At 41.8% G+C, this 24657-nt stretch overlaps 1 protein-coding gene and 3 non-coding genes across 4 annotated transcripts; all 4 read left to right on the forward strand.

The window, feature by feature from the left end:
- Positions 1-117: 117 nt before the first annotated feature.
- WDR43 (WD repeat domain 43) lies at positions 118-24357 on the forward strand. The gene is made up of 18 exons (XM_066547801.1): positions 118-336; positions 4691-4828; positions 7218-7339; positions 11043-11163; positions 12308-12447; positions 12933-13035; positions 14090-14154; positions 14521-14689; positions 15175-15261; positions 17142-17273; positions 17763-17900; positions 18710-18796; positions 20036-20067; positions 20862-20925; positions 21801-21914; positions 22343-22412; positions 23041-23096; positions 23199-24357. Exons 1-18 carry the CDS (start codon positions 142-144, stop codon positions 23316-23318), a joined length of 1953 nt encoding a protein of 650 aa, XP_066403898.1. The 5' UTR covers positions 118-141; the 3' UTR covers positions 23319-24357.
- On the forward strand, positions 7744-7821 carry LOC136555307 (small nucleolar RNA SNORD53/SNORD92). Its single transcript, XR_010783464.1, has one exon. It is a non-coding gene; the product is annotated as a small nucleolar RNA SNORD53/SNORD92 (small nucleolar RNA).
- On the forward strand, positions 12549-12632 carry LOC136555308 (small nucleolar RNA SNORD53/SNORD92). The gene has a single exon (XR_010783465.1). It is a non-coding gene; the product is annotated as a small nucleolar RNA SNORD53/SNORD92 (small nucleolar RNA).
- Positions 16178-16256, forward strand: LOC136555305 (small nucleolar RNA SNORD53/SNORD92). The gene has a single exon (XR_010783462.1). It is a non-coding gene; the product is annotated as a small nucleolar RNA SNORD53/SNORD92 (small nucleolar RNA).
- Positions 24358-24657: the final 300 nt, after the last annotated feature.

Here is a 24657-nt window from a genome sequence, read left to right on the forward strand (position 1 = left end):
CCTCGCGCGCCTGCGCCGCACGCCCCGATGACGCCAGGTAGCGTCATCGGGGCGTGCGGCGCAGGCGCGCGAGGCGAGCACGCGGGCGGTGCATGCGCCGCGCGGGGCGGGCTGGGCAGAGGCGAGGGGAGCGCGCGCGCCATGGCGGCCTCTCCGTGCGCCTTCTCCCCCCGCGGGTGCCGCTTGTTCGCCTCGGCCGGGCCCGATGGGCGGCTGCGCGTGTGGGACACGGCCGGTAGCCGCCTGCAGCACGAGTACGTGCCCTCCGCCCACCTCAGCGCCGCCTGTACGTGCCTGGCCTGGGCCCCGGCCGGTGCGCGGCAGCCCCCCAGCAAGGTGCGTGAGGGGAGGGAGCGGGGAGGCGGCGGGGGGAGGACACGCGTGAGGAGCGGGATGGGGATGGCGGCGGCGGCGACCCGAGCAGCGCTGACGCGTGGCCGCGGCCCGCTCGGCTTCACCCCGCCCTCCCGGCGCCATGTGGCCGGGCGGGCCGGGGAGCGGGGGCACGGCGAGCGGGGTGAGGGTCCTGGAGCTCCGCCGGGCTCGGGCACCGACCCGTCCCGTCTCCCTGTGGTCCCGGGGTGTGCGGGATGCCCACGTGTGTCCCCCCCCTGGGATGGGGGGGGCGCGGGGGGAGCTGCTCTCCCTCCTAGGATTGCGCTGTTTAAGGCAAATTTCACGTGTCGGTGGGGGAGGCGGCGCTGGAGGCTTAGTTTTGTGGTTTTTTAAAACAAAAATTCGGCAGAAGCACTGACTGTTGAAAACCATTTGTCTCTCATATTATCTGCGTGGAAGAAGCCTTCCTTGAAGGAGCGAGGTATGTTAATTGATGGCACGTCTTGAGTAATTGAAAAGGCGATGCTGCAGAGCGGGTCAGCTGCTGTGCACCCCCTTAGTTCCCTCTCCGGTAAAGGCAGGATCTCTCCACGCTTCCTTAGCCTTGGAAGTACTCCCGTGCAAGCTGCTACACTGTCTATGATTCATCTTCCTGAGTCCAGGAATCCTGCAAGAAGGTGTTCAGTAGTTTTATTCACAGCGTGCATCAGGAGTGCTTGGATGTTCTCCACCTTGGATCAAGTTTCAGTTAACGTTGGCTCAGGTGAACACTGGACCTGAAAATATCTGGAGTGTGTGCTGGGGTACCTTTTGGTCTTCTTTATGTTGAAGTAATTCATTAGCTGAAATATACCATTTCCTGAGAAAAAAAAGAATGCAAAACCTGCATAAAGTATGTGAAATCCAGCCCCTTTGTCATAAGAACTAAGGAGGGGTTTTTAAAGTGTGTTTCAGTATATCAGCATTTCAGTATATTTGAAATGCTGTTCAGGCTGTTTCAAAAGGCATAAAACATGCATTATCAACCCAAAGGAGGGCAATATTGTTCTGCTCAGTTGAGCAGCTTTGAAAACTCCCAGGACACGTGAAGAATGAAGTAGAAAGAGTCAGTTTTAGGTGGCCTGAACCCGTTCCTTTGTCATGGAACTTTGCAGTAAAAACTATCCGTTCATCAGTTGCAAAGCTGTATAGGTTCATTGCTCCTAAGTTCACTGAAACTGGCATATGAAAATGGGGTGAATCTGTCCTGTATGAAGTAAAACTAAACTAGACACACTGCGCTGCTGTGGTGCCCTAAGTCAGGCACAGGAAGTTTCTGAGAGGGTTTTAAAACCGTTTTTTAAAATAACCTTTTCTAGAGACACACTCTTAAGCCACACAGGTCTTTGAAATTAAACTGGTTTAAGGTTATTTGAAAGTAACCTTAGCCACCTCTCAGGGCTTTCTAGTTATTCCAGTAGTTTGAATCCTGTCCCCTGCTCCAAAGCTAGTCCATTTTAAAGTGGAGCTGGGAAACATACTGTTTCTTACAATAATTGTGCCATAAAACCTTTAAAAGTCATTGGGTTTTTCTCTTAGACTGAGCTGTAGAACTAAAACTGGGATAGTTATACCAAAAGCATTTTATTAAATGTGTTTTTTCTGGTGTTATTTAGTCTTTTGTTGCTGGAGAGTTGACATCTGTCTAGGCAGTTCTAGTATCTCTGCCAGTAGGTAGCTATAAATGGTGTTTGGCCAAATTACACTTAAACTCAGTATGTTTTGGACTGCTGCCATGTTCATGGAGGCCATGTGTTGTAGGGGAGTATTAGAACTCACGTTTTGAACTGCAGCCTCTGGAACTGCTGATGCAGGGCTGCCTTTACTGGGGTACTCCCTGCCCACGTGCTTCCAGTGTCAGTCAGTGCTTCCTGTGTGCAGCGTTCATCACCTCCTGCTCCACGCAGGGGTGTCTTGTGCAAGAGTGCACCTCCAACATCCAAAACACCTTCTTCCACTCTCTTCCTAACAAGCTGCAACTGCTCTGTCACTGTCAAGTGTCCAGACCTTTAGATTTCTCCCCATTTCAGTGTTCTAGGTGCTTTATTTCACATAAAGCAGATTTCTGTTTAGAAAGTCTCAGAGGCTTATCAAGTCAGGGAAGAACATTATGGAAAAATGTGTGCACAGTTCCTTTTCAAGTAATTTCTTTTAATCATCTCTACTAATTAAAATATTGTGCTTTTTCAGGCAAAGTTGAAGGATTTCTAAATAAGCTTGAGTTTCCATAAATCTGAAAAAGAAATCAAATGACAAGGAAGCAGATATTTATCCTGTCCTGTCCATGATAACAGTGTGCTCTTCTATTTAAGACCCTGATGCACAAGTGAATCCCACGTGGATGTTAAGGGCAGTTGTCATTTGCTCTGTGTACTAATTTAATGTAGGGTAGGGAAGTTTGATTTTTTTTTAAGTTCTTGAAGTTTTTTTTTTTTTTTCATCATCTCAAATGTTAACAGGTGTCTGAATTTTCCACTGGCATTTCTTCATGCAGAACTTTCTGATAAAGTGCTCCCCTCATATTGCTGATAAGGGGTAGTCAGTAAAGAAATGCATGTGGAAGAAAAACTGGAGAAACCTTCACTGCCCGTTGCTTTTTCCTGACCCTGGAAATAACTCTGTACTTGTGGGAGTTCTGTTGTGCCTTTGAATTGTTCTAGGGAAATTTGCTATAGCAAACTGAAATGGAGGTAGAAAAAAATTAGTTGAAAGATTTATTCAAGGAAAGGGAATAAAGTCTGTTATTAAGTTTGGTTTTGCTTTGCAGCATGGGTATGTGGGCTAATTGCTAAAACTACTGAAAAAGATGGAAAAGTACCAGAAAACACAGGGGTTGTACTTGCATCTCTGCTCTGTGGCCTTTGTCTTTGCATGTCAGACTGCAGTTTCAGTTAATTGCCATTAGTTTCTCGGCATTTGTTTTTTAATACTTTATAAATACTTTTCTTTCTCAGCAACAATAAAGCCTAAACAAATACTTGCAAAAAATCCTAATTGTAATCTCTTTTCTCAATGGTCTGCTTTTGATGTAAAAGTTATCTTTACAGCAATTTTGTATTTTTTGGTCTAAATCAAAACACTTGTCGTTGCAGAAGGTGTTAGCTCTGTTAAATACAGAAGGAATAGAAAATCCTGCTTCAAAGAACCAAAATATTTATCCTTCACTATCAAACTTTAATATCTTACTTGTGGTGAAAATTACCACATCCTGATTGTCATATTTCTGGACCTGAGTAGAAATGATTTGTCTTCACTGTGTCATGTCTGTTGTAAAACAGATGAGCTACACCACATGGAACCTGAACAGAGCTGGTTGCTCACATTTTATCGCTCTCCTTGGGCTTCTTCAGGCTGCTTGTCAGTGAAAATAGATCTGTTGTGCAGAGAAGCATTAGCATGTGTGTAATTTTTAAACTGGGGAGAACGCTTTGCTGTGATGTAACAAATGTAAGGAGACTTACCAAGGTCCAGTTTAAAAACTGATCAGTGACATTGGTGATTTTTTTTCTTTTCGTGTCCTTGAACAGTTTTTTATTTTCTTTTTTTATTGTGTGTTTGCAATTAGTGATTAACCCAGTGAGAATGAAAATGATGACTTCTTCTACCCTCTTTATTTTAGTTTCATGTGTTTAAGAACCAGTTTTATTCCTTCTTCCCTTCCCAGTGATCTGCATTCTCAAATTTTTGGTTAAGGGAGACAAAGTGAAATCCCTCCTTGAGGTGGCTGATAGCACTTGCAGAGCAAGAGTGTGAAGACTTATGAATTTTCTGATCATCTGAGGACCTCTGGTGCAGACAACAGGACTTGGCCAGAGCACTTTCCTTTGAATCCCAGTGACTTCCCTCTGTGGAATGGGGTAGCACTTTCTTTGTAAGAAGCATTATGAATGCTTCAGATTTGCAAGACTCTTTTGATTACCTTTTGAGAAAAAATGATTTGATCATGATTAAGCGTTTCCATTTTGTGGATGAAGTATTCTGAATGTGTTAATCTTTACTTCTGCCTCTGGGACAGGAAATTTGTAAAAATCTTCAATGTGTTTTTTTTTGCCCACATGCATGTGGTTGGGGTGGTAGCAAAATGGCCTATACCAGGTGTTTCCAAGTGACTCATAGCAAGTTTGTTACCCTTTTTCATGGAGTACAGGATGAATTTCTAGGATTGTGTACACTTCAGTGTTCATTATCTCATTGGTGTTTGTGCTGGCTGTCTGGATCTCAAACTTCTCTTAAGGTTTTTCTTCCCTCTGCTTTAACACTGAGATTAGCCAGTCAGACTGATTTATTTCACAGTTTCTCTCTTTTGGTTTTCCAGGATGGCCCCCAGAGGAAAAAACGGAAGTCTGAAGTTGGAGGAGAAGTGGACACGCAGTTAGATATCCTGGCTATTGGTACAGCAGTTGGTAGCATTTTGTTGTACAGCACAGTAAAAGGAGAATTACAGAGCAAGCTAGTAAGTAATGCACTCTTCATCACATGCTACCAAACACTGATGGTTTCAGTCAGTTTAGGCCAAAAAATCTTGGTTTCTAATTTAGTGCAACATTGTAACACTGTCCATGGATTTGCTACTTTCCATTAAAAATAACAGTAATGATGAAATTCCTCTCTGGAGAGTTAAATCCTTGGTGGGACTGTCATACCCTCAGTTCCTGCATGGCATTGTGGAAGGACAGAGAACTCATCAATGCTTGGGAAGTTGTCACACTGATGGACTCTTCTGTAAATTTACCTCCCTTGTGGAAGCTCTTGAGCTCTCAGCACATGATCTTTTTTGAATGATACACAGCGACTTTAATTTTGCCTTTCCGAACTCCCAAGCAGCTCCATTTTAGTTGTGGGTTACATAACAAGCAAAATGAATCCATATGAATGGCTGTGCAATACTTTTGAGACACTTGGGTATTTTGCTTCTAAACTCAGAGTTGTAGGTTGGGTGATAAACATACATGAATTTAGAGAAAGCAGTAATTTCTGAGAATTAGGATGCTTGCAAGTGACAGTGACTAATGAATATCAACTCCATTACATGGAAAAACTGTGTTTGAAAAGTGTAGTTGTAGTTTGTTTGAAAACACTCTTTTTCCATAGAAGACAGCAGGTTTTATGAGTACTTTGCTTTTTACATATAGGTTGAATTAAAAGATTATTCCTGTTAAAATAAGAGACGTTACTTTCATCTATCTTTATTGAACAGAATGTCTTGCTGCAGTGTAGTTTGTCTTGCTCAAAGTTCATTTGCATCAATACCTTCGGGAGTAATCTGAGCAGGCTATTACAATCCAAATAGTGAAATAGACTCCATTAAATATTTTCATAAATAATTCAAGGTTATATTTGGAGCTGCAGAGATTTTGGTTGTTAAGAGAAGTGATACTGCTTAAGGGGTCTTCTGGTTTGATGATAGTCTGCTCCTGAATGCTAATACAAAGGGAAGGCTACTCACCTCTGAGTGTCCTTAAGGAAGGAGGCACTTGGATCTGACTTCAGCAAGACACCTGTGGCTGTTCTTTCCTTTGAGCAGATTTCACACAGTTAGCTTTGTTTGGCTGTGTGTATAAAAACAGCAGGCAGGACAATTTTTTTTTTGGAAGGGATCTACAAAATTGGTCTCCTGTCCAGTAGCATCCCACCCTGAAACTGAAGGGAGCATGCAGGTGTGTAGGTGCTTGTGGTCAAAAAAGGAATCACAAAAGACACAGGCGCCACAAAATCTACAAAGTTGTATCAGTGAATTATACACTTGGCGTGGAAATTGGTGTCTTTAATATAAATGCACAGCAGTGGATTTTGAATAAAGGGTAGGGCAAAAGAGAAGAGAGAGAGAAAGAAAGGAATGAAGAAAGAAAAGTCACCAGTCCTGGCTCCAGCATCAAACCAGCTGAGGGGGGTGTCCAGTGTCCTGGGTCATCCATCGCTCAAGCTTTGTGGGAGCATTTTTTATAGACCAGCTCTGCCCACCCTGGAGCAGAGTTTGTCACTTTCTATGAGAATTAGTTACCATGTGCAGTTTGCTCTAGACCTTTCTGGAAATGGGCTGGAGGGCTTTGGGAGGTCTTTGGTGGTCTGGATCCCCCCCTGCTGGGGGTGCCTTTTGTCAACAGCCCAGGCCCACTTCTTGAGTCTTGCCTGTGCTTGTGCTGTGCTGTTCATCAGGGGCCAGAACAAGGATGGACCAGCAAAGTGCTGCCCTACCTTTGCATGGCACCCTCCTCCAGCCACATCCTGTTCTTTCCCACAGTATGTTCTTACCAGCAGTCCTTGGTTGGTTCCCTGGCAGTCTGGCTGTCAGTGTTTGAGACATACACATCAGATTATCTTATGGACTGTCTTCTACATGGCCCAGCACAGGACAGCCATGGGAGTCACACCGTGCACCTGAGGGCATGGTCCAAATGCTTCTTGAGCTCTGGCAGGCTTGGGGCTGTGGCCACTTCCTTGGGGAGCCTGTGCCCTGTGGGTGAAGAACTTTTCATAATATCCATCCTAAGTCCCTCCCTCCAAACACAGCTTCTTGCCATTCCCTTTGGTTCTGTCACTGTCCACCAGAGAGAAGAGATCAGTGCCTGCCCCTCTGCTTCCCTGTGTGAGGAAACTGTAGACAACATCTCCTCTCCTCTAGGCTCCATAAGCCAAGCCAAAATACTTATGCGTATGTACCAAAATGTGAAATATCCTCAATTTATATAACTGTCGTGTATGTTCTTTGAAACCACACACACTCTTTAAGATGCCAGTGATTGGAATTTAGATCTCAAAAGCACTTTGTTCACATAGTTGGTGTGGGGAAGACTCAGTTGTCAAGACTACTCCAGTGAGTTGACCTATGTTATCTTCTGTAGGATGGTGGTCATGACAGTAGAGTAAACTGTGTGAGATGGCATCAAGAGAGCTGCTGCTTGTATAGCTGTTCAGATGACAAACACATTGTGGAATGGAACACACAGACCTGCAAAGTAAAGTGGTGAGTAGTGCTGCTTTTCTAAACATTTAGAATTTTTTTTACGCTTGCTTTTGTGTGTTTTCTCCCTTGCGGGTTTTGGAAATGCTGCACTCCGCTTTGCAGGCTTCATGCCCACAAAGTGACTGTTGGCTGTTACTTTTCTGAGATCAGAAGTGGTTTTACTAAGGAATGACAGCATAGTTGTCATAGTTAGATATCTTCCTCTGTGTATTGGAAAGGCTACGTGAAACTGTTCTGAGAGGGGTTTGGATCCCTCCATGCTAACTTTTAGTGACACTGAAAGACTAAAAGTCCCACTAAATACTGAAAAATCTAAATTCTAGAAAAAAAAATCCTTGAGTAGATACTGGAAGATCTCATTCCAGTAGAACCTGCTGCATGCACCCAGCTTTGCTCAACGGGCCTTGCTGTGATGATAACCCACTTGGTTTCGCTTTCTGCTGATGTGCAGTGGGGACACTTCCACTTGGCTGTCTGAGCAGGCTGCTACTGTTAAAAGTACTGTTGAGCAAAATTGAGCTTAGTGCAGAGCAACAAAATGTCTGGTGTAGGCAGTTATTTTCTTCTGTAATAAAGTCAAATTGTTCTTAAACTTAAAAGAAGAAACCAAGATTTCTATTAACAATCCTGGTTCCCTTTCTTCAATAAAAGCCTACTGATGGCCCATTGATCCTTCTCTTGATGTTGTTTCTTTTTTTGTGATATTTCCCACTGTTGGTTATTACTGCAGTGCTCCTGGTTTTATTAAGGCTGGCATGGGCACTGCAGGCAGCCCTTCATCAGTAGCCTCTTTGGTATCCCTGGTAAAGAGATGCATCCTTAGGTTGTAATATGTTAAGACCCTGTGTAAAGTAGCAGAAGATGGCTGTAAAATCTCCCTCTAGCCTTCTCTATCAGAATTGAACACTCCCAGTTCCCTCACCTTTCCCTTTTCCATTATGTGCTCTAGTCCCTGAGGTGTCTTTGTGGCCCTCTGCTGGATTTACTCCACCATGTCAGTGACTTTGTCTCCTGTTCCCCTGAACACAGTGCTCAGGTGCAGTTTCAGGAGTTGCACAGAGCAGAGGAGTCCCATTCCTTGACCTGCTGACAGCACTCTGGCTAGTGCAGATCATACAGATCATACACAGCTGAGCTCATTGCCACAAGGACTCCCTGCTTGCTCCTGCTCAGCTTTACTGTGAGGACTGCAAGTCTCTTTCCTTCTAAGCTCCTTTCTAGCTATTTGTCCCCAACCTGCAGGACTTTATGTTGTCCTCTTCAGGTTTGAGATTCTGACAGCCTGTTTCTTCTCAAGTCTGCTGAGATGCCCCTGAGTAGCAGTCCTGTCCTCCAGGATATCAACTGCTCTCCCTAATTTGGGATTGAGTGTGAAGTTGTTAGGTGTGCATTCTGTCCTGTCCTGAGATCATTAATGGAGATTGGGGCAGTTATGGAGGATATTAAGCAGTATTGGGATGTCCTTGAGGGAGTAACACCAGTGACTGGCCACCAGCTGGACTTCATACCAGTGATCACAACTGTTTGAGCTCAGTGGTGCAGCCTGATCCTGCTTTCCTTAGAGACCATCCATTCAGGCTATATACCTCCAATTTGGCTGCAAGGATGTGTGAGACCTTGGCTTCAGCAATGCTTTTGACAACTTAAATGTGTCTCTCCTCATCAGCCAAGGAGATTGTCTCATTAAGGCAATCAGGTTGGTTAGACATGATTTGTAATTCTATGCTGGATGTGCCCAGAAACTTTTTTTGACCTTTCAGTGCCTGGACATAGTTTCCAGGTGGATTTGTTGTATAACCTTCCCTCTTGTTTCCTGGATTATTCTGTGCATTTATGTTCTTTCCCTGTTTCAAAGGAATGTTCCATGCATTTGTGCTACGCTTTTCTCTGGAGAAACCTCTCTTCTTTTTGCTTTCCTGGCATGTCATTGCTCAAGTGCCTTCCTAAAGGTCCTTATCTTGCAAGGCATCCCACTGTTGTTCTGTGAATCCAGTGAGATCAAAGCTCTGAAGCTGCCCACGGACCTCTCATTCACCCTGTTTGTATCCCACAGTGTGTGTGTTCATGTACAAGTACTGGAGATGTGTCCCAGCCATGCTGCTTTCTCAGGAAAAGGGAGAGTTTTTGCTGCCATACCTCTTGGATGTTTCCCTCTGCCCCCTCCCATACCAGGGACCTGGTGTGGGGGGACTGTGGTTATGAAATGTAATTTGAAGCATTGTGTTCTTTAATTTTAAAGATGGCAACAGAAAATCATCCCAGAGTGTATAGATAGAAAGTACATGAGAAATGTAACATCATGTTTTTTACATGAAAATTTTCTGTGTTAATGTTATGAGTCCTACCTAAGGTAACTTGATTTGGAAAAAGTAGAAGAAATCAGTTCTCCTAAAGTTTTGCCTACCAGAAGGAACAAATGATCCACATCAATTACTCACACCCAATGTACACATGAGGGTGCCTGCATTCCTTAACATCTGTCAGGACCCAGAAATTATTATTTGTGCAACCCACAGAGAAATCAGGATGGTTGCTCCTGGGGTAGAGAGGTGGTATTAAATTTTTTAAATTTGATTTGCGGGCTTCTAGACATGTTCCTATAGAGGTATGGACTGCTAGGAAGGGAATTGAAACCCACTACTGTAGGAGTACTCCATAGGGCCACTTCAGGAGGTGTGTGCAGCACACATAAAACCTCTGGCAGAGGGACAAGCTGTTGGGGAAGAGAGAGTTGCTGAAGAGGCAAGACAAGGTGTTGTAGAGAGATAGACTGAAACATGCTGGATGACTTCTTGTCCCTCTGGAGCTTTTTCATGTCTTAAATACTCTTGACTATTTGGAGGCATTCTGGACATGTCCTTTATGAGATCCTGCTTAAAACTCTTTCCTGTAAAAATTATATAATGAATATCCAAAGTGCAAACCAAGGTATTTTTGCTGTACTTTATATTCTGAAGTCTAGTTTAGACTCATCTTTTTAGTACATTTAAAAATACCTTCTTGGTTTACGTTAATGAAGGGTTTAAATTCTTAAGTCATGATCTTGGCTTCTGAAGAGAATACAAAATCTTGTCATACTCTCTGTAAGGTACAGTGTTGTCCACATTTGTGGGCTGTAAAATTTCCAGCTTCTATCAAAAGTGATACAGTAAATGATCCCTGTTTTAGAAAACAGAAGAAGAATTGCTTGGGCATGTGAAAGTTATTTAGAAATATTTCCAGGAAGGCTGTTTACAATCAAAATATTAAGGTGAAGTTTTTTATTGTCAGTGGCTTCAGAGACTTGGGAGGAGGGTCAGTAACTGAATAGGCTTTGAAACTCTGAATTGTAGTGTTGAGAAGACTTTTTTGAATGGGTTGGTGAATAGAGAAGTCTTGAAAATGGTATGGCACTTCTTGCCCTAATTTCAGAAGCAGAAAACTTTGAGAGGAATTCAGAACAGAATAAGCAAGTATTAAAAAAGAAGTCAACAGTTCAGTATTGAATAACTTCATATTTTTGAGTTGTGTTTTTTTTGTAAATTAATTTGAAGGCGAAGTGCAGAAGCAGAATAGCTTTGACTTCTTGACTACTTAAATCACTGGTTTTTAAATTTTACATTAAATTTTCCATCATGGTGCTTTTGAGATTATCCTAATGAATACTGTTTTTTCTATTTCTCCATCTTTCTCCTTTTGTACAAAAACTCCATCCAAATTCTAGTAAGTGGAAAGGCGACAATAGCAGTGTCACCTGTCTATGCATCAGTCCAGATGGAAAAATGCTGCTGTCAGCTGGTAGAACTATAAAACTGTGGGACTTGGAGACCAAAGAAGTCTACAGAGTAAGTACCTCTGTTAAACTAGGTGCAAAAAAATGCCCTTCTTGATTGGTGACACTACCTACCTCGTGTTTCCTGATCAGACACCTAAAACATTTCACTGTGTGTGAGGATACAATCAGCAGTTTTGGGATTGCTGGACATTTTTGTTGTGATGGTAGCCTAAACTGTGATTTCTACTTGCTGAGAATTGAATGAGGACATTAAATTTTTGTTTCTGAGCATGCTGCCAGCATCCTCTCTCAAGGCTGTAGGAGAAAGATGGATGCTGTTCTTTTTAACTGGGTCCCTCTCTGATACCCTTCTGTCAGGAGATCTCTGGTCACCACCGTATCAGTTACTGCTGGCATGGGTTTTAACATGAGTCCCTCCACAAAGCCTTCGAGTTTCCTTGCTAAACTTCATGTAACTGATGGCATTATCAGTTTTGCTGTTGAAACAGTTGGAAGGCATAGGAGCAACTCCTTATTGTTCCCTGAGCAGGGCTCAGACATTGAGCAAATGGCCATGCTTTAGCTGATCCGTGAATGCTGCCGTGTTCTCTTGCCTGCTAGCAGACAGGACAGGGATAGTCTCTGAATCTCCTGTCAGGTGAGTGTGTAACATGTGCTGTTACTGTGGGCTTGCTGGCACATGGCAGCTACCATGTATGTCTGCATTCTAGAATGACCAAAACCACTATTTGCAAAAGTAGATCGAAGAGCCAATTTTGGGGGGCCCTTGGGGGTGGTGTGTTGCCCAAGTTTAGTGTCAGCACTCGTGTGTCCATTTTTTAAATTGAGAATGCAATTGAATCTAATTCCATTGGAAAGGTTGAAGTGGAAAGCTGGGGGGGCAGAGGGGAATGCTTTGTGACAGTAACAGCAGTACAGGTGGATGCCATTTCTTTTGCATGGATTTAGTCCCACTGAATTTGCCTTTGATTCCCCATTTAAGTTTTAAAATGTTGATAAATATCTGGCAGGGCAGAAGAAGCTTCCTTGATGTACAGAAATGCAAGGAAACTGATCACTTGTTAAAAACCACTGAGCTGTCCTCGTTGACTTAGTAACGCTTGAATCTTTCCTAATGTTTGTTAACTAATGTTTTGATTTTTGCGATATGACTGCTTATGACAATCATGGAAAGATCCTGTCTTTTCTCTTAGCATTTCACAGGCCATGCTACATCAGTGTCATCATTAATGTTTACCACAGTGAAACCTACAAATGAAAGTAAACCCTTTGATGGAATTACAGGACTTTATTTCTTGTCTGGAGCTATACACGACCGATTATTGAGTGTGTGGTATGTAAGCTTTTCATCATCTGTGCCTGATCAGTTTTGAGCATAGAACCATCAAGTGATAGTGATTAAACAAGGTAAAGCAGAAGGAGCACTCTGGAGGAATGCAGTGATGATCTCTTTATTGGTGGTTTCGACTCACTGATTGTTGAGTGAAGACGAGATTTTCCTTGGCTGTGTCTGAGCATGCTTCCAGGTGCCATTTGTATCACTAGTGTGTGCCAGAATATACTGTGTAATAAACTTCCTTGTTCTTTGCACTTGTAAGATTTATGCAAAGTTTTCTTGCTCAATTTCTCTTAGGAGTTACTTTGCTCTTAGAAATTAGAACATTTTCTAAACTGAACACTGAAATGTCAGTGTGGTGCTTTTGGAGATAGGAGATACCACCACATCTACTAGTGTTTTATAGGCTTTGTAATGCTTGTTTGGGGGAGAGAATGCTGCTTGTGCTGTGGTAAATAATGTGTGCTTTTTGTGTCTTCCAGGCAAATCAGATCAGATAGAAAAGAAAAGAATGCTGTGATGTCTTTCACAGTAACAGATGAACCAACTTTTGTGGACCTGACTGTATCAGAAGTCAAAGAAGAGGTAGGAGCAATAGTTTGTAAACAAATATATTCAACAATTTTCACTTATCACATCAGTTTCCTTTTAAGGGTGTAAAGAAAGAGGTTTTTTTTGTTTTTGGGTTCTGTTATGCAGAGATGAGTTCCAAATACCAATTCATGGGTCTAAGAATATTTATTACATGTGCATTTGTAAAGCTGGTAGTTTGAAATGCTCCTTTTCAAAGCTACTAACTGCAAATTCAGTGAGCTTTTTTCAGAAATGTTTTTCGTGATGGCAGAAATGGCAGTTGCTTCCTATTTAGAACAAATTAGTAATTAAAATGGTTGTTAGAACTTAGCAGCAAAGAAAAACACAAAATTGGGTATGGTCCTGGTTTATTTCTGATTTCAAGTGTTTTTGGCAGTGTAACTGCATTTGGAATTAAGTAGCCTTGAATGAGTTAAAGTAGCAGTGTACATTTGCCAAGTCTCTCAGTTTTAACAGCACAAGTCTTTCAAAGTGGTTGCCTTTTGAAAAATGTGTGAATGTGAAACACATTCACAAGCTATTCCCATAATTATTTAAAAGGTTTTTCTCCTGCTGCCTTTAAGTTCCATTTCTCAGAGCAGTATTTCATGCTATATTTTTCTAGTATTTCCAGTTCCCTCTTCCTGCATGTATTGGAGAGGATTCAGTAATGTACCCTTGTCATTTGGTTTCTCAGAGGAGTCATCTCAGTTTCTTTCCTCTAAGCATATTCACAGTCAGTGCCTTTGCAGAGCTGTGCCTCTAGACATATGTCTGCTGCTGTGCAAACTGTTTAACTCAGTGCATATTACCAGTGATAAAGTACAGTTGTGAGTTATTTTAGTAATCTTCTAACACTTGTACTGAATGTTCCTGAGTGATTACATCTTTGATCTTCTTTTCAGATTTAGTGTCATGTTCTTAAATACTGAAAAAGTTCAAATTGTAGCCATACAGCTGTCTCTTGATGTCCTGAACTTCCAGAAGGGCGTCTCTTGATGTCCTGAACTTCCAGCAGGGTTTTTCTTTGATCTAATGAAACTCTTCTTACTGTGCCTTCTTTCAGCCTGTGAAGTTAGCAGTTGTGTGCAGAGATGGGCAGTTGCATTTATTTGAACATATCTTGAATGGGTAAGTTAGGATTCACCTGGAGGGTGTCTTTAGGAAAGGTCTGGGGTTACTGCAAGGCAAAGCTCAGTTTTGTTATGCTGCTGCCTTTAAGCTCTCGTAAATGCTTGTGAACCAGATTCCAGCTGCTTCTTTGTCTTGGGTTACTGGGCATGTTATTGAGGAACTCACTTGTTGGGAACTGTGTTGCACTTTGGTATTATGTGTGGCTTTAACCCAGATTTTGTGTGTCTGTGCCTCAGCCACCTGTAAAAGGTGTAAAATGGCTGAGCTTGCTGAGGACCTGCTAATGAATGATGCTTCGATGTGCAAGATATTGAAGTGTTCAAGCTAAACATCTTGAAATTTTTTAATTCTTTTTTTTTTCAGTTATTGCAAAAAACCCTTAACATCAAACTGTACCGTTCAGATAGCAACACCTGGGGATGGGGACTCCACACCGAAGCCAGTCCCTATTCTAGCAGCTGCATTTTGTACAGACAAACAGTCTCTGCTGCTGGTGTATGGAAACGCCTTACAGCCCATCATAGAGAAAGTGGTATGTAAAACTTAACAGAGAGGCTTTGCCTTCTGTAATATGCACTTCATGCTGCTTCCAGTTGGAGAAATTTTGGGGTTTATTATTTTTATTTTTACTGTTTTGAAGTGATATAACAATACAAAACATATATCATTGCCCTTGTTTTGGGAGCTGTGACTGTTGCCCCCAAGCTGTTTGGAAAGGTGATTTGTATTCTTTCATTTTTTCAGTTGGAGTGCAGGTTTATGCCATTGCTGACTGATTCTTGCCATTTCAGCTCTTGCTGAGTTAGGCCATTAGAAACTTGTTTTAATTCAGTCCCAGTTTAGCTGTGTAAATGTCCTTGGAGAGTATAGAGATATGCAAAGGAACTGCTATTCTAGAGTGAAAAAAACATTAATTCTAATTTATACCATTGGAATTTATTGTCATCTTTCAGTAGCATAATGAATCGCAGGTGTGAGTGTCAAATATATTTACTGGTTTTGTTCCTGTCCTCCTAGTCTTTGAACACCAGTGAATCCCACATATGTTTGGTACGGGACATCCAGAAAGTGTTGTCACTTAAAACAGATGCTGCTGTAACAAAGGTGAGCTTTGCATGAAGTGTGGTTTTGTTGCTTCTCTTGTTTTACTTCAGAAATGAAGCAGGTAATATTCACTGCTCTCTTAAAATGAGATTGGATTTCTGGATGGACCTGTTCAGAGCTGCAGAAGTAGCTATAGATGTCCATAGCACTCAGGCAGGTGTGGGCACAGAGATCTTCATGGTTCCTGTGTGTGTGTCCTGGCATGTGTGAGAGCACACAGTGGCCCTCCTGTAACCCAGCAGATCTGCTTGAGAGACAGGATTGATTGGTGGGGTTTTTCTGCCTAAGATCAGTCCTTCCCTTGGAGTCTGTTGGTTTGTACAACCTCTTTGACCCTGATGGTTTGGGGGGAACGTGGGATGACTTTGTTTTCGAGTCTAAATAAAATGTAGTGAAACCTTAATGGGCAAGTCCTTTTTGCTCTTTCTTGGTGTGGCCTTCATGTGTTCCTGCTCACAGGGACCTGGGAACGTGAGCTTGGCACTTGCATGGCAGCAGTGTCCACTGAGGCCACTTGGCACTGTGTTCTTTCATGCAGGATCCCCTGGGTGTTTAGAGACAGGCTGTAAAGTTCTTAATCATTGTGCATATTCAAGGCCTTGAAGATTTGAAATGCTTGGAATATCAGTGAAGTGAGCAGACAGCACTTCAGTTATCTACTGGACCTGGTGCTCCATCAGCCATGCAGGGTTTTGTGCTGATTGCTCAATCCTGGGGCTGGTGGGTAGCAGGGCTGGAGCTGGTGCTCCATCAGCCAGGCAGGGTTTTGTGCTGATTGCTCAATCCTGGGGCTGGTGGGTAGCAGGGCTGGAGCTGGTGCTCCATCAGCCAGGCAGGGTTTTGTGCTGATTGCTCAGTCCTGGGGCTGGTGGGTAGCAGGGCTGAGCTGCAGGGCCAGGTGCAGGGTCTCTGTGGCATGCAGTGATGATACCCATCTTGGTTTCGCTTCTTGCTGAATTCCAGTGAAGACACATCTCTCTTGGCTGTCTGAGCATGCCCTGTGGGGAAAAGGTCAGTGATGAGTATGGTGAGCTAAGGGCACAGTATTTTATCACCCCTGGTGTTCTATGGTAAAATTCTTGATGCAGAAAATAAACTTTTTGGAAATTGGAAGTTGCTTTATTCAGTGTAGTAGATTATACTTTTATCACTTCAAAAAAAAGGCCTGGATAGAAGTGCTATGGTTTAAAGAAATGTTCTGGAAGTAGCAGAGAATGCATTTTTGATATTCTGGAAGTGGCATACTGCCTTACATTCTCTGTCAGTCAGGGGAGCATTTGGTTGTTAAATACAGAATTCCATCTCCTTTGTGTTCATTGAAGATGGTACCTTAGCTTGTTTGGTATAAACTAAGGTGTTTCTTTTTGTCACTGTGGTCACAGCCTAATTCAGACAGCTGAGTTCTGCGTTTGAGCAATCCCTAGAAGAGGAGAGTTGGGATTGAAGGGAATACTGACTACCTTTTGCTGTTACATTGTGTTGCTTTTCTTGGTCAGTTATTGCATTCCAGTGGATGCTGAATTAATCTGCATGTGGTTTTATGGAGCTGAATGTTAGCACAGGTGGTATCTATTGCCAGCAAAACATCCAAGCATTTGTTGTTGGATACAAACAGTTCTGGGAATGTTACAGCAAAAGCTTGTAAGAAGAGTGGTTCATAGGTAATTCCCAAGAGACCATTGCTTTAGGTAATTATGAGAACTGTCTGTTTCTTGATGTTATTAATTCTCTTAAATATGTTGGATTTGCCTAATATTTATGTCAAGAAAATGGGTTGTATCAGGCTGTGTGAGAGTTGCAGAATAAAATCCGTATTTTAAATGGGAAGAAAGCTCAGGATGCCAGCAGTTCATGCAAATGTTGTTCTCTCTGTGTGCCAGGTAAAGACACCTGTGGTGAACTCGGACGCCAAAGTTCTAGTACCTGGCATTCCAGGACATAGTACAGCTGTCAAAACTCCAGCCTTGGGAAAGGAGAAAAAGAAAAACAAGAGGAAACCAGGAGAGACAGAGGTAAAGGGCTTCTTATTTCAAACTCAGCAAGACTGGAGAAACTAGAATCGTAAATTATCGTTATACCTTCTTTAGGTGAACTTGGATTTGCTTTGTTTGTTGTGGAAGAAAGGTTAATGTTACCATCTTTCTGTATGAAAGAGATTTCCCCTTCTCAAAACATTTCTTTCATTCATGCCCTCTGTACTTTGCCTGTGGTTTTGCCAGCTTGTTGCAGAACTTTGTCACACACTTGTTGCTCCCTATGCCAAGATAGATTAGTGCTTTTCAGCCAAAACTTCATCTGCCTTTGTTTCCTCATGCTATCTTCTCTCAGTGCATTTAAAAGAATACACAAAATTTGTGTTCTTCTCCAGCAGAACTAGTGGGAATGCTCTAAGTTAGGTACTTTGCTTTCAGCTGACATTTGTGAGAAACCACTCTGAGACAGCACTATTTATTTCCCCTTATTTCTTATTTCCCCTTATTCTCCTTATTTCCCCTCTGCAGGAGAGCATCGAGGAGCGCCTTGGGGCGTTGGATATTGATGTGAGCAAAGTCAAAACTCCCGGTGGCCTTCCCCAAACAGACAGCTTTGCTGTGCTGCTGGTCCAGGGCTTGGAAAGCAATGATGCAGAAATCTTAAATGTAAGTCTTGGAAGTTCAATGTGTGCTGTTCAGTCTGTGCACTGGGACTGGTGGGGAGCCTCCCTGAAAGCAGGGAAGGCTGAACAGTTCAGAGCCTGTTGTTTCTCCCAGCTGCTTTTTGCTGATTTGTTGCTCAAGGCAATGCTATTATGAATTGGTGTTACTTTTCTGTTGTTATCTGCCTTTCTTTCTGAGTCAGTCCCTGGTCTTTGAGGCGCTTTGTTTATGATAAATTTGTTATGTCACAGTTCAGATGTTTTACAAGTGGTGCTACCAATGCACCTCTGTTCCCTTTAGCTTGGACTGGAGCATAATCTGTGCTTAGTCTCCTGAGGGTACATTTTTCAGGCAGGTACTGTTTGAAAAATGAATTGATGACAAGTTTCACTTGAAAAGCTTATCTTTGCATTTGGACATAATAGTACTGGGGCAGAGAACTGTTAGGAATTTGATGCTGAATAGAAATTTCTTGTCACAGATGCTAGTAAAAGGCATTTATTTATGGAAGTCAGAAAATTTCAAGAGAGATTTTCATGTGTCTGTAATGCATAATTTTTAACATGGGTTAGGTGGACTAAAGGCAATGCTCGATTGTTTTAGATGGGTTTATTGAGTGCCTCTACTTCGTTAATTGTACCTGACTTGGAAAATGAAACTCCTTTTCATAGCAAATCTTTTGGTCATTATCCTCAGCATAAAAGCAGTGGAGTAGGAAGAGAGATAACAGGCAGGAATTTTTGATTTTGCTGGTTGCCCATACACATATTAAAGCTGAATTATTCTCTAATCATATTTTTTTATTTTAACAGAAAGTGCTTAACACAAGGAAAGAAAATATAGTAAAAAACACAGTAGCCAGAATGCCTATACATGCTGTCATTCCACTGCTGCATGAGGTAAGAGAGCCTGCACTTCTTGTACTGTCATACAAGCCACATTTGCCTTCCATCTACTGAAATCCAGGATATGGCTCTTTATTTTTGAAATGGGATTGGTGCCGTAGGAATACTGAAATTTAATTTATCCCTTAATTTATCCCTGATACACTTCTTATCTTTTCTGGCTGAAGCTTAACCAAAGGACCAAGTGTCCCTGTCAAAGCTAGGAAGAGCATTAGATTATGTATTACTATCTTAAATGATTATGTGGGAAAAGAAAGGGAAGAGATTAAACAAAAGCTTGTTTAGTCCACGGCAAACAATCACCATTACAACTTCTTTTCAACTACTAATGTGGACAATAATTCGAAGCATCAGAAAGTCCATTTTGCTGTACTTAAACTATGAACATCACTTAGTAGTAATTTAAAAGGGGTTTGGCTTCTGAACTGCTTATTCAGTGATATTAAATAAACTCTTTGGACAGAAATACTTTAATGATTAGCCTTGACTGGACATTACTTTTTTAAACCAAACGTTGCTTAGTATCTCTTGTTATGTGAATGATGTTCTATTGCATAAGTTAATGGTTCAATTTCTTTTTTGATTTCTATTTTAATGTGCTTACCACAAATAAGAATAATTTTTTTTAATGGTACTGATCTTAACTGAATTATGCAGATGGCCTGGTGCTGAATGTTTGGTCTTGCAGCACCTTCTTAGGCTTATGTTACTGAGATGCTGTGTTTCTTCCCTGGGACCTTTGTCAGGGAATCTTAAAGGCAAATGTTTAGCTCTATAATCTCAGTGGATGGTCAGACCTTTGTGTAACTGTCTTCTCCCAAGCTTGAAACTTGTTGTGTGAAATGGCCATTACCTGATGCTTTCTTCACTTGTTTCCCCAACTTTTCCACCCTGTAAAAACTGCTCTACTAAGCAGATTAACAGAGATGAAAAGTAAGAGGTTTCCTCCTACTTATTCCTGCCAGGTTTAAGCTTCAGTGGATATTTTGCATATTAAAAGTTCCAGCTTTCTTGTAATACTGAAACCCAGCTTCTGCAAGTTACCAGCCTGTTAGAGGGTGGTAGAGCCAGCAGTGTAATTTTCTGGAGCCTGGCAGTGGTTAATCCTAGCATACTTCAAATGCCTGGAGAACTTTCTGCTCCAGTATTGAGGCTGTCAAATGATCTCATGTTGGGGTTTTAAATTCATCATGCTTGTTACTTATTGCTGACTGTTTTTTTTTGTCCTTTTAGCTTACAAAGAGATTGCAAGGCAACCCATACAGGTAAGAGACAGCTCAGCTACATTCAATTCACCTAAAACTTCTCATGTGTGTGCTACCGTCCCTCCTGCCACGTGTGTGATAGATTTTCATAGTAACTGCAATTAAACTGCAGCATCTGGAGGTAAAAACTCACCTTGTTGAAGGTGAAAAGAGGAATTTAAACACTTAAAGCAGTGCTTGGTCAGGGTGGCTAAAGTGAAATAAAAATGGAAAAGGATACCTGAAATAAGTGCGTAACCCTGAGAATTCACTGAAGGCCCCAAATGTTTATATTATTTACCTGATCAATAAATAAAATAATTCTCAGGTGTAGAGCTTGTGTAATTATCAAATGTATTTAGACATCTCTTCATGTCGTGTTTAATAACAGAACCAGCTTCCCCCTCTATCTTCTTATGTTGCCATAAGGACAGCTTTGTTGATATGGGCTGTGCTGAGTTGTGGGGGTTGGGTTGGTTTGGGTTTGAGTTTATTTTTTCTAAATATAAATTCCCTCATAGTAGGTGGAGCATGCTTTGATCTTTTATTCATTTGGACCATCCATAAAAGATTTCAGAAGCACAGACCCCTGAGCTTGCCTAGTTTAGTCCCTTACTGAAATGTCTGTTCCTTTCCTAACAAATAACTTGCATACCTTGTGAGGATAGCCAAACTTTACATTTCCATCTGCAGAGAGCATTTATCTTGCTCTCTAATTAAAGAGGAACTTTATATAGAACTATTTAGCATCTAGGATGTGAAATGGGTATCTCTCAGGCAGTATCTCTTGGATATAATTTATTTCTCTTTTCCAGTGCCTCACTAATGGTTCGATGGCTGAAGTCTGTTTTTACTGTACATGCATCCTACCTTTCCACAGTAAGTAATTTTCATTCATGCCCATGCACTTAAGTAGAACTACATTTAAATGCTTAAATAAATGTATTTTCTTTCTTGAATAGTCTCCTGCTCTCTGCCTATGACATTGCCCAAATCAATGTATAGAGAGCTTTGCTTACATGACTTTTGCTGAACCTACTGCACATTGCTGATAAATTGTTTGTCTCAGTCATTCCTGACATAATTATAGCCATCCCAAAGTCAAACTAAGATAAGTTACGTCACATCTGTGAGAGGGAACAAAATTACTGCCAAAGACTAATCTAGCCTGTGTCACTAGATCTTACAGAACTAAATTTTCTTTGTTCTTGTAATGCTCATATTGAGGCTGTCTTGGGCATGGCCAGATTTATAGGGTAAGGGTGTGCCAAAGCTGGCAGGGTAGGAAGTAATGTTGTAGCTTCTGGATTGAAGTCCAGCCTTGCCTTACAAGTGATGGATGCAAGATTCTTGCTGGGTTAAGAAAGAGACCTTTGAGCAGTGTCAGTCCTTTCTGCCATTTGTTATAGCATTGCTGAGCAGCAGAACTTGCACCCATTGCTGAGGCTGCATTGGGACACTGGTGTATGTTCACAGCTTTCTGAACAGTGCTTTGCCCCTGTGTGTGGCACAGACTGGGAAGGAGAAGGAGGCTAAGAACTGCCATGCTTTAAAAGTAGATGATACTTCTAAACGTGGCTAAGTGTTAATTGATCAGGCTGCAGGTGATTCCTCAGCTCTCCCTTCTTTCTAGAATAATGTAAGCAAGTGTCGCTTGCTCCAAACATACAAAAGTAGTTTAAAAAACAAAAACATTTGGGATGTGTTTGTTAACAGCATCATTTTTTTTTTTTTTATCTGTCTCTTCTCCCAAGTTGCCAGACCTTATTCCTCAGCTGGGAATGTTATACCAGTTGATGGAGAGCAGAGTAAAAACTTTGCAAAAGCTTTCCCGTCTGCATGGAAGACTCTTCATTCTTGTCACCCAGGTAAGCTACATAACATGGGATGTGCAGAGATGTTGTTTGATTTCCTGTTGGGATTGCAGCTGATGTGATTTGTCCTGGGCACCTTAATGCAGCTGCTGTTCAGGGATGCTGGTAATGCTCAGAGCAGGCCATTAATTGACCGTCCTGTCAGTCGCTGCTCACTGGGACTGTTTTGTCCTGTCAAGTGTGTCTGCTCACCCATAGAATTTGAAAGAAGAGTAAATAGGAGGTACTGGGCCACTTTGGAGCAGATGCCTCTCTGATTTTACTATGTCATTTGTACTTTTTTGGCTCTTAAACCAGTACCGTAAGTGAATTCATGTGTGCTGCCCTTAACGTAGCTTTCATTTACATTGTTAGGAGTTTTGTTGTCTTTTAAGGTTGAAATATATCATTTAATGTAAGGCTAATCTTCAAATTCCATTTAGGTTGCAGCATCACAAACAGTTCAGGATGTACCGGAGGTTAATCAGACTGCAAAGCTGGTCTATGAGGATGGTAAGTGTTACATGCTAAGTGTAGCTCATCTCCTGAATTCACATGACAGCCCACACTTGATGGCTGTTCATTATGCACCTGTGCTTATCTACTACTGTACAGTCTGCAGATTGAGGGGTTTTCGGAGATGTCCATGGCAGGAAAATCAGTGGCTAATGATGTAGACATCTCGTACTTAGTTACTCCTTCCTTGCCTTCCTTTTATCTCCTTTAGTTCCCTCCCAGCCTTGCTTCACAAATGAAGAAATCAGTGAATTGGAAATCCAGTGTGCTTTTTTAACTTACCTGGTAACCTAAAATTTCTAATGTTACCTGCCCTTGTGTTAAGGTAGATACAGTGAAGGCACTGCTGTATTTGAGTCAGCAGGACATCAATATAGGGGATGTCCATTGTGTGTGAGTGTGTACTTCCAGTTTGGCTTTTTTCCTACTGCGTCTTCACCTGTGTACTGGTAACAGGAGTGACCTGCTCTTAACTGGTGTTGGTTACCTCATCTCCAGGTAGAATCAGTTTTGCTATGGAAATAGCACAGTTTGAACACTTGGCAGCACATGGGACTGGACTTTGTTTGTACAATGACATTTTAAAGCCTGTTCCCCAGACTGAGAGATTGCTTTCTTTTTGCAGAGTCCTCAGAGGAGGAAGGCTCAGATGATGAGATGATTGCAGATAAAGACTCTGACGTAAGTGGAGTTGGACCACATCTTCTCCCATTTGCTTGTAGCAGAAATGGTGTGACTGACAAAGGTTCAAACATTTCTGTTTTTTTTTTTTTTTTCCCCCAGGAAAACTGGGATGAAGATGAAGAAAAAGAGGAGCAATCTGATGAACAAGACATGACTGTTGAAAAGGAAATCAATGGTGATTCTGATTTGGAGCCAGAAAACGAAAGTGAAGAAGAGTAACAGCACGAAAGAGTAATTTTAGCGGTTTGAACAAGTGGGCCACCAAGCTCTTTGATTCTGGATCCTGTTGCTGAAAGATGCTGCACTTGCATATCAGGAGTGCAGAGCATTGCACAGCCTGTGTGCAGAGGCACCTGTGGGGCACTGCATTTCTGAATCCAGAATGTTTAACCGTGCCAGCCTTCTCTCGCCCTCCTTCCCTGCGCTTACTTAGAGAAACATTTCCTCCACCTCCTGGTCAGATTATGCCTGTCATGTGGACATGCATTTGTATCTCAAGTGAAATAAATCTGCCACCGCTGTTTGTGTGGGAAACTTGGTTCAGCTTTACATTGAATTTGTTTCAGATATTCCAGGATCAAAGACAACTGGTCTATACCTTCTTTCCATGCTTCAGTTAGCAATAGCAAGTGGGCACCCTTCTGATTTTTTTTTAAAAGGAAACTGAAAAAAGAAAAAAAAAAGATATTTTTGTAATATTTAAATTCTGTCCTGAAATTCTTTTCTTTCCCCCCTTTCATTGGCTTAGCCATACGTTGGCAATATGTAAATGCCAACTTGACTCAAAAATGGATTTTTCCTTTTTTTTTAACAAATTTGAACTCAAGACTTTTATATGTATAAATCAATGAATTTTCTTGTGCTTTAAAAGGACATTAGAACTATCACTGGCTCCTGATTTTGTTTTAATGGAGGCTGTATATAAGTTTAATGCTAACCCAGAGGCCAGACCAAGTTGAATTGGATGGGGAGAGGGGAGTGACACAGGGAAAGGAGAAGGTGAATGCTTGTGAATACATAGCACAGAGCTATGCCTTTCTTATGGATTTTTAATCTTTCAGTGGCAGAACAAGGACAGCTATTTGCTCAGCTAACGGAAGCTGAAGTGGTGCAAACACGTTTTTAAGAGCAAAACAAGTAAAGGTTTGAGCCATTCACCACTACAATGTACAATAATATATTTGTCTATAAATGGAGCTGTTGCAACTAAATACCACCCTCTTTGTAAAGTGAATAAATATACATCTCTTTTACCAAATACCTGTCCTGTGGTGTTTGTTGAGAGAGACCTTAGGTAGCTTCAGGTGGTGGTTAAAGATGAAATACTGCTTGTAGAAAGCAGATTTCTAGTGGAGGAGGAAGGCAGCCTAAAAGGTTATGATGTTCTGCAAAGCATCTGTTGTTACAGGCTTCTTGTCTCCCTCCCTTTTAGTCATATCCATTGATTTGTCCACAGCTTGGCTTGCACTGGGGTTGCAGCATTGTCTGGAATGAGGGCATTGTGTCATGGACAAAGCTGGGAGAGATGTTCTTGGCTTTGGAGAGCTGGAGGTAGAAG

This window comes from Molothrus aeneus, chromosome 3 (genome assembly GCF_037042795.1).
Source record: "Molothrus aeneus isolate 106 chromosome 3, BPBGC_Maene_1.0, whole genome shotgun sequence".
NCBI classification, from domain to species: domain Eukaryota; kingdom Metazoa; phylum Chordata; class Aves; order Passeriformes; family Icteridae; genus Molothrus; species Molothrus aeneus.